Consider the following 13,918-nt stretch of genomic DNA (forward strand, 5'->3'; position numbering starts at 1 on the left):
CTGAAGACCACCCCGATGACGACGACCCCGGAGACGACGACCCTGGAGACGACGACGACCTGGAAGACCGAGAAGCAGAAGAACAAGAGGCTGCAGAACAAAGAGCAGAAGAACATTAAGCATAAGACTAAATATCAGAGCAAAAGATATTATCTAAATTATAAGCAGAAGAAGACTAAGCAGTGTATGGGGGTGAGTCCGTTCCTCCTCGTGGTGCCCCTGGATAAAACCTGATGCTGCAGGCCAAACTGAACGCGGACAAATGTAACTGTTTTGTGACAGGCAGAACGGAAGGTGTAATCTTCAAACTTTTATAGATAACAACTACGGGAATGCCTGTCACAAATAAGAATATGATGAAGAAGTTGAATATGAAGAAGATAATAGTAAAATAAAAAGAATATGAACAATGTAACAAAAAAAATAATAGGTAGAAGATGAAGAAGAAGATGAATAAGGTGAAGAAGTTGATGTCAAAGAAGCTGATGATGAGGATAATGAAGAAGAAAGTGTGGGAGAAGTTAAAAAGAAGGTGAAGGGCGTGGAAGTAGTGAAACATCAATATCTGACAAAATAAAAAAAAATTAACATAGTCAAAATCTTTCTAACGCCGAACGTCATAAAAAACAAAACAAAATCCTGCTATTCTATTAGATTGGGCTAAACCTCTGTGCCTTTAATGTCTCCGCCACCTCCCCCAATACATCCTACATTATTCTTAGTTGTTTTCCTTCATGTAGAATGAACCTACAAGTAAAGAAAGGGTTTATTTTAATTCCGATATTTTCGTCCCATTGACTTGCATTGGGATCGGGAATCGGTATCGGATTAGATCCGATACTTTGACGGTATCGGCCGATACTTTCCGATACCGATACTTTCCGATATCGGAAGGTATCGCCCAACACTTACTTCTAATTATGACTTTTGCCATTCTGTGCTTTATGGCACAGTCAGATGGCCGTATAACATGTCCGACGATCACATTGCAATCATCGGAATGGCCTGCAGCTCTGCTTACCACAGTGTGACAGCATGTATTTTCATGCAGCTGTCATGCTAAGGTCAGGAGAGCCAATGGCCAGTCCGAGCATTGTGATGCAATCGTCGTCTGTGGTATATGGACGTTTAATTGCGCCCTTAAAGAAGTTGTCCACTACTATAACCTTTTTTTTTTTTTTTCATAAATCTTGCTATTATGTGCCACTGAAAACATCTACTGTGTTTATTTTAGCAATATTACCTTTTATCATGCTGTAGCAGCACATCTTTAGTGCTGGATCCAGCTCTCATGGGGTTAATCGACAACTTCCTTTCTCCTGACTTACTGTGCTCTAATACTACAAGTTCCATGATGCATTGCACTCGCCTGTAACTCTGCACCTGGCACACCCACTCCAAAACACACCCCAACCCCTCCCTCCTCTCTCTCCTCTATCTTCAAAAAGATTTGTGATGTCATTTCTGTCCAACCTCCTCTTTTACATTTGTCCAACCCACACTCCATTACACACAGATAGATGGATAGATAGATAGATAGATACAGATATATCTATGTCTATTTCCATAGATATGTCCATATCCATGTTTCCAAACCCCTTCACCCCTGGAGCTTTTTTGTTTTCGTTTATCGCTTCCCTTCTATCCAGAGCAATAATTTTTCCATCAATATGGCCATGTGAGGGCTTATCTTTTGCGGGACAAGTTCTACTTTTGAACGACACCATTGGTTTTACCATGTCGTGTAACAGAAAATGTGAAAAAATTCAAAGTGCAATGAAATTGCAAAAAAAGTGCAATCCCACACTTGTTTTTTGCTTGGCTTTTTTGCTAGGTTCACTAAATGCTAAGGCTGTGTGCACACATTGCGGATCTGATTGCAGATCCGCAGCATTTTTTGCCACACTGAATTGCATCAAATCCGCAGTGTAGTGCACAACCAATGTAAGTCTATGGGAGCCGCAGACTTGTTGTGCACGTGATGCGGAAAAAGCCGCACCGAAACGCAGCTTTTTTTTCTCGCAGCACGTAACTTCTTTTGTGCGGAACTGCAGCGTTTCTGCACCTTTAGACTTTCATTGAGTTGGGCACATCTGCAGCAAAACCGCAGATGTAAAAAATATCTGCAGTTTTGCTGCGGATGTGGGTCCGAGAAATGCTGCAGCTCGGGAGGATGGAAGTGTGTGGGCGTGACGTTGTGCGTGTATGTGTGTGCGGGCGGGGTCTGCGGGCTGTTCGGATGTGTGCGGCGCTGTGCGGTACTGTTCAGGTGTGTGCGGGGTCTGCGGGCTGTTCGGATGTGTGCGGGCTGTTCGGATGTGTGCGGCGCTGTGTGGGACTGTTCAGGTGTGTGCGGGGCTGTGCTTGGGGGTCTTTTGGGGTGTGTGTGCAGGCATCATCCGATGGGACTACAAGTACGCAGCATCCAATCTGCAGCTCATTCGGATGTAATCCGGACAGTGGACACACACCCTACGCTATCCATACATTTATCAATAGATATATCTATCCAGACACATCTAAAGGTAGATATATGAATAGATAGATGTATGCTGTTGTGAATTAGACTTTTTGGCTCCCTCTTGTGGTCACTAGTGATATGACTCTGGGATTGTCTTTCTTCAGTTTGGCACTCACCTGGGCCGTTAGTCTAGGGGTGTTGCTATATTAACTTCCTGGATCCTTAGTCCAGTGCCTGGCATCGTTGTAATCAGATCCTTCTGTTTGCTCCTGTCTGCTGGTCCTGGTTCTTGCAAAATTAAGCTAAGTCCTGCTTCTTTGTTTTTTGGGTTATTTGCTTTGCTCCTATTTTTGTCCAGCTTGTACTAAATGTGATTTCTGACCTTGCTGGAAGCTCTAGGGGACTGGTGTTCTCCCCCCGGCTGTTAGACGGTTCGGGGGTTCTTGAATATCCAGCGTGGATATTTTAATAGGGTTTTTGCTGACCATATAAGCCATCTTACTATATTCTGCTATTAGCTAGTGGGCCTCTCTTCGCTAAATACCTAGCTCATTCTTATGTTTGTCTTTTCCTCTTACCTCACCATTATTATTTGTTGGAGGCTTGTATCCAACTTTTGGGGTTTTTTCTCTGGAGGCAAGAAAGGTCTTTCTTTTCCCTTCTAGGGTTAGTTAGTTCTCCGGCTGGCGCGAGACGTCTAGTACTTGTGGTGCTAGGATTAGATATATGGTCAGCCCAGTTACCACTGCCCTATGAGCTGTTTTTTTGTGTTTGCAGACTTGGTATTTAATTCTGAGACCCTCTGCCATTGGGGTCATAACAGTATGCCAGGCCTACATTGAATGTTTAATGCATTGCAGAAGTGGGATAATAAGAAAGTAAATTCTGAGGTTTTTTTTTTTTTTTCCTCTCTTCCTCCCCTTTACCTCTGAGTGGCTTGAGCTTGCTGCAGACATGAATGTCTGTCCAGACCTTGATTACAAGTGTGGACCAGCTTGCTGCTCGTGTGCAAGGCATACAAGATTTTGTTACCAGGAGTCCTATGTCTGAACCTAAAATACCTATTCCTGAACTGTTTTCTGGAGACCGATTTAAGTTTAGGAATTTCAGGAATAATTGTAAATTGTTTCTATCTCTGAGACCCCGTTCATCTGGAGACTCAGCTCAGCAAGTTAAAATTGTTATCTCTTTTTTACGGGGCGACCCTCAGGATTGGGCTTTCTCGCTAGCGCCAGGAGATCCGGCATTGGCAAATATTGATGCGTTTTTTCTGGCGCTCGGATTGCTTTACGAGGAACCCAATCTTGAGGTTCAGGCAGAAAAAGCCTTGCTGGCTATTTCTCAGGGCCAGGATGAAGCTGAAGTGTATTGCCAAAAATTTCGGAAATGGTCCGTGCTTACTCAGTGGAATGAGTGTGCTATGGCCGCAAATTTCAGAAATGGCCTTTCTGAAGCCATTAAGAATGTGATGGTGGGTTTCCCCATTCCTACAAGTCTGAATGATTCCATGGCGCTGGCTATTCAAATTGACCGGCGTTTGCGGGAGCGCAAAACCGCTAATCCTCTGGTGGTGTTGTCTGAACAAGCACCTGATTTGATGCAATGTGATAGAATTCAGACCAGAAATGAGCGGAAAAATCATAGACGTCAGAATGGGTTGTGTTTTTATTGTGGTGATTCTACACATGTTATATCAGCATGCTCTAAATGCCTAACAAGGGTTGTTAGTCCTGTCGCCATTGGTAATTTGCAACCTAAATTTATTTTGTCTGTGACTTTAATTTGCTCATTGTCCTCTTACCCTGTTATGGCGTTTGTGGATTCAGGTGCTGCCCTGAGTCTTATGGATCTGTCATTCGCCAAGCGCTGTGGTTTTGTTCTTGAGCCGTTGGTAAATCCTATCCCTCTGAGGGGTATTGATGCTACGCCATTGGCGGAAAATAAACCGCAGTTTTGGACACAGGTAACCATGTGCATGACTCCTGAACATCGGGAGGTGATTCGTTTTCTTGTTCTGCATAAAATGCATGATTTGGTCGTTTTGGGTTTGCCATGGTTACAGACTCATAATCCAGTCTTGGATTGGAAGGCAATGTCTGTGTCAAGTTGGGGCTGTCAGGGTATTCATGGTGATTCCCCGCCGGTGTCTATTGCTTCCTCTACTCCTTCGGAAGTTCCTGAGTATTTGTCTGATTATCAGGATGTGTTCAGCGAGTCCAGGTCCAGTGCTTTGCCTCCTCATAGGGACTGTGACTGTGCCATAGATTTGATTCCAGGTAGCAAATTTCCTAAGGGAAGACTATTTAATCTGTCTGTACCTGAGCATACCGCAATGCGTTCGTATATCAAGGAATCTCTGGAGAAGGGGCATATCCGTCCATCCTCTTCCCCTCTTGGTGTGGGATTCTTTTTTGTGGCCAAGAAGGACGGATCTTTGAGACCTTGTATTGACTATCGGCTTTTGAATAAAATCACTGTTAAATTTCAGTATCCTTTGCCTCTGTTGTCAGACTTGTTTGCCCGAATTAAAGGTGCCAAGTAGTTCACCAAGATAGATCTTCGTGGTGCGTACAACCTTGTGCGCATTAAGCGAGGAGATGAATGGAAAACCGCGTTTAATACGCCCGAAGGTCATTTTGAGTACTTGGTGATGCCTTTTGGGCTCTCTAATGCTCCTTCAGTGTTTCAGTCCTTTATGCATGATATTTTCCGGAAGTATCTGGATAAATTTATGATCGTTTATCTGGATGATATTCTGTTTTTTTCTGATGACTGGGACTCGCATGTAGAGCAGGTCAGGATGGTGTTTCAGGTTTTGCGTGAGAATGCTTTGTTTGTTAAGGGCTCAAAGTGTCTCTTTGGAGTACAGAAGGTTCCCTTTTTGGGGTTTATTTTTTCCCCTTCTGCTGTGGAGATGGACCCAGTCAAGGTCCGAGCTATTCATGATTGGACTCAGCCCACGTCAGTTAAGAGTCTTCAGAAGTTCTTGGGTTTTGCTAACTTCTACCGTCGTTTTAATGCTAATTTTTCTAGCATTGTTAAACCTTTGACGGATATGACCAAGAAAGGTTCTGATGTTGCTAACTGGGCTCCTGCAGCCGTGGAGGCTTTCCAGGAGTTGAAGCGCCGGTTTACTTCGGCGCCAGTTTTGTGCCAGCCTGATGTCTCACTTCCCTTTCAGGTTGAAGTGGATGCTTCTGAGATTGGGGCAGGGGCCGTTTTGTCGCAGAGAGGCCCTGGTTGCTCTGTGATGAGACCTTGTGCCTTTTTCTCTAGGAAGTTTTCGCCTGCTGAGCGGAATTATGATGCTGGCAATCGGGAGTTGTTGGCCATGAAGTGGGCATTTGAGGAGTGGCGTCATTGGCTCGAGGGTGCTAAGCATCGTGTGGTGGTCTTGACTGATCACAAAAATTTGATGTATCTCGAGTCTGCCAAACGCCTGAATCCTAGACAGGCCCGCTGGTCATTGTTTTTCTCCCGTTTTGACTTTGTGGTCTCGTATTTACCAGGTTCAAAGAATGTGAAGGCTGATGCTCTTTCAAGGAGCTTTGTGCCTGACTCTCCAGGATTCGCAGAACCAGTTGGTATTCTTAAAGAGGGAGTTATCTTGTCAGCCATTTCTCCGGATTTGCGACGTGTGTTGCAGAGATTTCAGGCTGGTAGACCTGACTCTTGTCCACCTGACAGACTGTTTGTTCCTGATAAGTGGACCAACAGAGTCATTTCCGAGGTTCATTCCTCGGTGTTGGCAGGGCATCCGGGAATTTTTGGCACCAGAGATCTGGTGGCTAGGTCCTTTTGGTGGCCTTCCTTGTCACGGGATGTGCGGTCGTTTGTGCAGTCCTGTGGAACTTGTGCTCGAGCTAAGCCTTGCTGTTCTCGTGCCAGCGGGTTGCTCTTGCCCTTGCCTGTCCCGAAGAGGCCTTGGACACACATTTCCATGGATTTCATTTCAGATCTCCCGGTGTCTCAGGGCATGTCTGTCATCTGGGTGGTATGTGATCGCTTTTCTAAGATGGTCCATTTGGTACCTTTGCCTAAGCTGCCTTCCTCTTCCGATCTGGTTCCTGTGTTCTTTCAGAATGTGGTTCGTTTACACGGCATTCCTGAGAATATTGTGTCTGACAGAGGATCCCAGTTTGTTTCCAGGTTCTGGCGATCCTTTTGTGCTAGGATGGGCATTGATTTGTCGTTTTCGTCTGCCTTTCATCCTCAGACTAATGGACAAACGGAGCGAACTAATCAGACTCTGGAGGCTTATTTGAGGTGTTTTGTTTCTGCAGATCAGGATGATTGGGTGACCTTCTTGCCGTTGGCTGAATTTGCCCTTAATAATTGGGCTAGTTCCGCTACATTGGTTTCGCCATTTTTCTGCAACCCTGGTTTCCACCCTCGTTTTTCCTCGGGACATGTGGAGCCTTCTGACTGTCCTGGGGTAGATTCTGTGGTGGATAGGTTGCAGCAGATCTGGAATCATGTGGTGGACAACTTAAAGTTGTCACAGGAGAAGGCTCAGCGTTTTGCCAACCGCCGCCGCGGTGTGGGTCCCCGACTTCGTGTTGGGGATTTGGTATGGCTGTCTTCTCGATTTGTTCCTATGAAGGTCTCCTCTCCTAAATTTAAGCCTCGCTTCATCGGTCCTTACAAGATATTGGAAATCCTTAATCCTGTGTCCTTTCGCTTGGATCTTCCGGTGTCGTTTGCCATTCACAACGTGTTCCATAGGTCTTTGTTGCGGCGGTACGTTGTACCTGTGGTTCCTTCTGTTGAGCCTCCTGCTCCGGTGTTGGTTGAGGGCGAGTTGGAGTACGTGGTGGAGAAGATCTTGGATTCTCGTCTCTCCAGGCGGAGGCTTCAGTATCTGGTCAAGTGGAAGGGCTATGGTCAGGAGGATAATTCCTGGGTGGTTGCCTCTGATGTGCATGCGGCCGATTTAGTTCATGCCTTTCACGCTGCTCATCCTGATCGCCCTGGTGGTCTTGGTGAGGGTTCGGTGACCCCTCCTTAAAGGGGGGGTACTGTTGTGAATTAGACTTTTTGGCTCCCTCTTGTGGTCACTAGTGATATGACTCTGGGATTGTCTTTCTTCAGTTTGGCACTCACCTGGGCCGTTAGTCTAGGGGTGTTGCTATATTAACTTCCTGGATGCTTTGTCCAGTGCCTGGCATCGTTGTAATCAGATCCTTCTGTTTGCTCCTGTCTGCTGGTCCTGGTTCTTCCAAAATTAAGCTAAGTCCTGCTTCTTTGTTTTTTGGGTTATTTGCTTTGCTCCTATTTTTGTCCAGCTTGTACTAAATGTGATTTCTGACCTTGCTGGAAGCTCTAGGGGACTGGTGTTCTTCCCCCGGCCGTTAGACGGTTCGGGGGTTCTTGAATATCCAGCGTGGATATTTTAATAGGGTTTTTGCTGACCATATAAGCCATCTTACTATATTCTGCTATTAGCTAGTGGGCCTCTCTTTGCTAAATACCTAGCTCATTCTTATGTTTGTCTTTTCCTCTTACCTCACCGTTATTATTTGTTGGAGGCTTGTATCCAACTTTTGGGGTCTTTTCTCTGGAGGCAAGAAAGTTCTTTCTTTTCCCTTCTAGGGTTAGTTAGTTCTCCGGCTGGCGCGAGACGTCTAGAACCAACGTAGGCACGTTCCCCGGCTACTGCTATTTGTGGTGCTAGGATTAGATATATGGTCAGCCCAGTTACCACTGCCCTACGAGCTGGTTTTTTGTGTTTGCAGACTTGGTATTTAATTCTGAGACCCTCTGCCATTGGGGTCATAACAGTATGCATCTATAGATCTATCTATATGTAGAGCTGTCTATCCATTTCATCTATCATCTATCTGTCTATCTGTGTATGTAGTGGAGTGTGGGTTGGACAAATGTAAAAGAGGAGACACCAAAATGCCTAAAAACCGCGCAAAAACCGCACCAAAAGCGAATTAAAAAATGCATCAAAACCGTGCAAAAAACTGCATAAAAAACGCATCAAAACTGAAAAAAAACGCATAAAAACTGCATCAAAACCGCACCAAAATTGCATCAACACTGCACCAAAACCGCACCAAAAACTGCATCAAAACTGCGCAAAAACCACACCAAAAACTGCATCAAAACCGCACCAAAAACTGCATCAAAACAGCACCAAAACTGCAAAACTGCACCAGGTTTTGATGCAGTCTTTGGTGCAGTTTTGATGCTTTTTTTGGTGCGGTTTATGCGCGGTTCTAATGCCGTTTTTGGAAATAAGTAAATAAACGGAAAATGTGCATGATTTGAATGGAAACATGCATGAAAAAATGGATTCCAAGGCCGGATTCATCATTTCACAGCTCAGTTTCATACGTTTTTTTGCCGGATCCATCACTGTGCATTTTTTTGCAGGACAGAAAAAACGTTCCTCTGTATGTGTTTTCCATCCGGCGGAAACAGCTTTTTTGACGGATCCGGCAAAAAACGGATGAAACGTGTGGCCATCAGGCGCAATCCGGCACTAATACAACTCTATGAGAAAAAACCGGATCCGGCGGAAAAAAATGGATCCGTTTTTTTCAAAACTCACCAGATTGTGCCTCACAGCAAAAACCTGATGTGTGAAAGCAGCCAAATATATGGATAGATACATCTATGTATCTATAGATATATCTATCTATAAATATATCTATGGATAGATGTATCCATAGATATATAATAGAAAGGCCGATGTTTCTAAGGCCTCTTTCACACTAGCGTCGTGCACTACACGTCGCAATGCATCGTTGTGGAGAAAAAACGCGTCCTGCAAAGTTGTCTGCAGGATGCGATTTTTCTCCATAGACTTTTATTAGCGACGCAGCGCGACGGCCCCTTACCGATGCTAGTGTGAAAGCAGCCTAAGTCTACTTTCACACTTGCGTTTTTAGCAATCCATCTTTTTGGGACAAAAAATGGATCCTGCAAATGTGCTCGCAGGATGCGTTTTTTACCCATAGACTTGTATTAGTGATGGATCACGACGGATGGCCACACGTCGCGTCCTTCGTGCAACGGATGCGTCGTGTTTTGGCGGACCGTTGGCATGAAAAAACGTTCAAGTGAAAGTTTTTTTGTCCGTCGCGTCCGCCATTTTCTACCGCGCATGCGAGCCAAAACTCCACCCCCTCCTTCCCGGACTTCAGAATGGGCAGCGGATGCGTTGAAAAACTGCATCCACTGCCCACGACGTGCACAAATTTCACAATGTGCGTCAGTACGTAGGCCCGACGCATAGCGATGGACCCGTACCGACGCAAGTGTGAAAGAGGCCTTAATGAGCGTTTAATTTAATAAAAAAACGGAAAAACGGCGTGAGCTCCCGCGCAATTTTCTGCACCAGAGGAGGAAAGCCGACGGCCGGGGGCCAATATTTGTAGCCTGCTATGAATATCAGCCCGCTGCTGTCTGCGTAGCCTTTACTGGCTATTAAAATAGGGGGACCCCCCAAAAAAATGACGTGGGGTCCCCCTATATTTTATAGCCAGAAAGGCTACACAGACAGCTGCGGGCTGATATTCATAGCCTAGAGAGGGGCCATGGATATTGCCCCCCCCCGGCTACAAATACCAGTCCGCAGCCGCCCCAGAAATGGCGCATCTGGAAGATGCGCCAATTCCGGCACTTAGCCCCTCTCTTCCCACTCCCGTGTAGCGGTGGGATATGGGGTAATAAAGGGTTAATGTCACCTTGCTATTATTAGGTGACATTAAGCCGGGTTAATAACGGAGAGTCGTCAATAAGACGCCTATCCGTTATTAATCCAATAGTAATAAAGGGTTAATAAAACACACACACACATTAGGAAAAAAGTATTTTAATATTCTTCATTTCACCATACTTACCATACTTCAGCGCCTGCAAAAAACGTAAAATAATAAAGAGTATACTACCTGTCTGCCGTGGTCCAATTAATAACGAGTGTCCCACGATGATCTCCCTTATAGAACAGTGACATCGGGTGATGTCACTGCTCTATAGGACCCTCAGTGACACACTGACAGGAGTCAATGGCTCCTGCAGTGCATCACTGAGGTTACTAAAGTTCAAAGTCTTACTTTATGGCAAAAAGCTGCGTGGGAAAATTTCTCATACAGCAATGCCATAAAGTGAGACTAGGGACTATTTTCTCACAGGGGCGTAGGAATACATTGTGAGGAATATATTGTGGAAGGATACCTTCCATCATTGTGTTCCTGGAGCCCCTGGAGAGCAGTCGCATCAGCAGATGCTCCTGCTCTCCACGGGAGATCGTCGAGGGACACTCGTTTTAATTGGATTTCTGCGGATTAGGGAGTATATTGGTTGTTTATTATTTTAATATTTTTTACAGATGACAATGGCTTCGGGGATCAAGGTGACAAGTGATGGTGAGTATGTACTCTATGTTACATGTACTGTATGTCTGTATGTATGTTGTATGTACTGTATGTACGTACTGTATGTGGCATGTTGCATGTCGCATGTCACATGTGCATGTCGTCGCATGTTGTCATATGGTGCATGTCGTCGCATGGTGCATATCGTCGCATGGTGCATGTCTGCCGCATGTCATCGCATGGTGCATGTCGTCGCATGGTGTATGTCTGCCGCATGGGTCGCATGGTGCATGTCGTTGCATGGTGCATGTCGTCGCATGGTGCATGTCATCGCATGGTGCATGTCATCGCATGGTGCATGTTGCATGTCATATGTTGCATGTCGTCGCATGGTGCATGTCTGCGCAAGGTGCATGGCGCATGTCATATGTTGCATGTCGTCGCATGGTGCATGTCGTCGCAAGGTGCATGTCGCATGTCATATGGTGCATGTCGTCGCATGGCGCATGTCGTCGCATGGTGCATGTCTGCCGCATGTCGCCGCATGGTGCATGTCCCGCATGGTGCATGTAGTTGCATGGTGCATGTCGTCACATGGTGCATGTCATATAATGCATGTCATCGCATGGTGCATGTCATCGCATGGTACATGTTGCATGTCGTCGCATGGTGCATGTCGCAGCATGGTGCATGACATTGCATGGTACATGTCGCACGTCTTCGCATGGTGCATGTCATTGCATGGTACATGTCGCATATCGTTGCATGGTGCATGTTGGATGTCGTCGCATGGTGCATGTCGTCGCATGGTGCATGTCGTCGCATGGTGCATGTCGTATGTTGCATGTTTTCGCATATCGCATGGTGCATGTTGTCACATGGTGTGTGTTGTATGTATGTATGTACTGTATATGTGTATTTATTCTTTTTTTTTACATTCAACACATTAGCCGGATGATGGGACTACTACTGTCCCATCATTGGCTAATGTGTCACTCTCTGTCACTGTAGCAGGGAGAGCCGGATGGGACTTGTAGTCCCATCGGACGATGCCTGCACACAGAGACACACACACACCCCCAAAGACCACCCCCCCAGCAGACCCCAGCACATACCGGTGCCGGCCCGCACAGCACCGGCCCGCACAGCACCGGTGCCGGCCCGCAGATCACCGGTGCCGGCCCGCACAGCACCAGCCCGCACAGCACCGGCCCGCACAGCACCGGCGCCGGTCCGCAGAGCACCGGTGCCGGCCCGTACAGCACCGGCCCGCACAGCACCAGCGCGCACAGCAACGGCGCACACAGCACCGGCCCGCAGAGCACCGGCGCCGACCCGCAGAGCACCAGCGCTCGCACAATCATCCCTGCCTAGCCCTGCCCGCACATCCCTGCCTAGCCCCGCCCACCCCCAGCACAGGCCTGCAGTCACCAGCCCCGCCCACAGCCCAGTCACTCTTGATGAGTGACTGCTGACTGTGAGGCTGGCTCACGCCTGCTGCTGACGTCACGTCAATTTCCAGAGTCTGGAAATTGACGTGACGTCGGCGGAAATAACCGGTGGCTGAAGCCTGGGGGTCACGTGACCCGGACTCAGCCACCGGAATAGCGACACTCACAGGCGAAAACTGCAATGGAACGTAATTACACAATTCATCAGGGGCTCCGGGGGGATACATTGGGGGGTTAATTGAAAGTAGTGGACAACCCCTTTAAACTCAGAATATTTTGTGAATAAATTTGATGCACTCGCTCATAGTTTTTTCAATAGAGTGGGGTAAGTAAATTATGGGTGTGATGTATTATTTTCATTTTTTTAAAGTCAGTATTCTGTAATTGTTTCATTTTATTCATTTATGTTTTTTGTACGACAGTACTCAAAATTGCACATGTGTCTCATAATCTTTGTGCAAAATATAAAATGGTCCTTATTTTTGTCTTAAAACAGTTTGTGTCTTTATAGTGTAAAAAGTCAAATGTTCCAATTAAAATGTTTCAAAAATTGCGCCAAAATATCTGATGTACGTAAAATCACTCTAGGTGGGTGCTTGAGGATATTTGCGCCAAGATTTAGCTATGCAATTGATAAATCATCTGAAAACATCTGAAAAACAAAATTCCTGCCCACAATAGAGAGCAGAAAAAAGAGTCAAACATATATAAAATAGACTTTAAAAAGGCACAAAAAATTAAAGCTGCAAATGCATGATTGAATACGGCCCTCATATCTACTGAAAACTAAGTATGATTTTTAGAGGATAGACTTACAAAGTTGTTGTACAGATGTTTGGTGTCACTTAAAAGATGCCTTGCCATGTTCAATACACTGTCAAATTCTAGTTTAGTGTCTGAAGGCTTTGGCTTCATAAGGGGAATCGACCAAATTCCTTCACATATACTCATAATAGCAAGAGCTATCTGACAGAGGCTGCCTGGAAAGATAAGAAAAAGATTGATGTTAAAGGATACACAACTTTGGAAATGTAGAATAGATATATGATTATAAGTGAGTTTATTGTTCAAGAACAAAAATAAATAAGTTATACTATTATTTCAGTTCAGTTTTTGTATCTTCAGAATTCTAAGTAAAGATTCTTATAACTAGAAACCAGGGATTGGTGAACTCGAACGGTTAAATATTGGCATGGATGTGATTGGCCGGTACGGGATGTAACAATAAAGAAAAAAAAAACATGGGGTTCTCTCTATTTTTTATAACAAGCGCAGGTAATGCTGACTGATGCTGTCTGCAGCCATCAGCCATCTGCTTTATCTTGGCTGGTTATCAAAAATAGAGGGCCCCCTCTTTAAAATAATTAAAAAAACGGCATGTGGTCCCCCCATTTTTGATAACCAGCCAAGATAAAGCAGACAGCTGTGGGCTGATATTGTCAGGCTGAGAAGGTCCATGGATATTTCCCCCTCGCCAGCCTAAAAATAGCAGCCCGCAGCCACCCAATCAAAGGTGCATAACCATTATAGTCTCCAATTCTGGCACTTTATCAGGATCTTCCCACTTGGCCTGGTGCGTTGGCAAGTGAGGAAATTATTTTAGGGGTTGTCAGCTTTGTAAGGTCAGCTGCAATCAAGGCCAAGTCCAGTAAGCTTACAGCAAAAAAACACAAAGAAAA

General features: G+C 45.5%; 1 protein-coding gene across 1 annotated transcript in view; it reads right to left on the reverse strand.

Annotated features, from left to right (window-relative positions):
• Nucleotides 1-13,918, reverse strand: part of IL11 (interleukin 11) — a 251,748-nt gene that overhangs the window by 237,740 nt on the left and 90 nt on the right. The window contains exon 2 of the mRNA XM_077256400.1: nt 13,056-13,219. Coding sequence (XP_077112515.1) covers nt 13,056-13,219 — 164 coding nt within the window. The remainder of the gene's footprint in view (nt 1-13,055; nt 13,220-13,918) is intronic.

The sequence above is a fragment of the Ranitomeya variabilis genome, chromosome 4 (genome assembly GCF_051348905.1).
Source record: "Ranitomeya variabilis isolate aRanVar5 chromosome 4, aRanVar5.hap1, whole genome shotgun sequence".
Classification (NCBI taxonomy): domain Eukaryota; kingdom Metazoa; phylum Chordata; class Amphibia; order Anura; family Dendrobatidae; genus Ranitomeya; species Ranitomeya variabilis.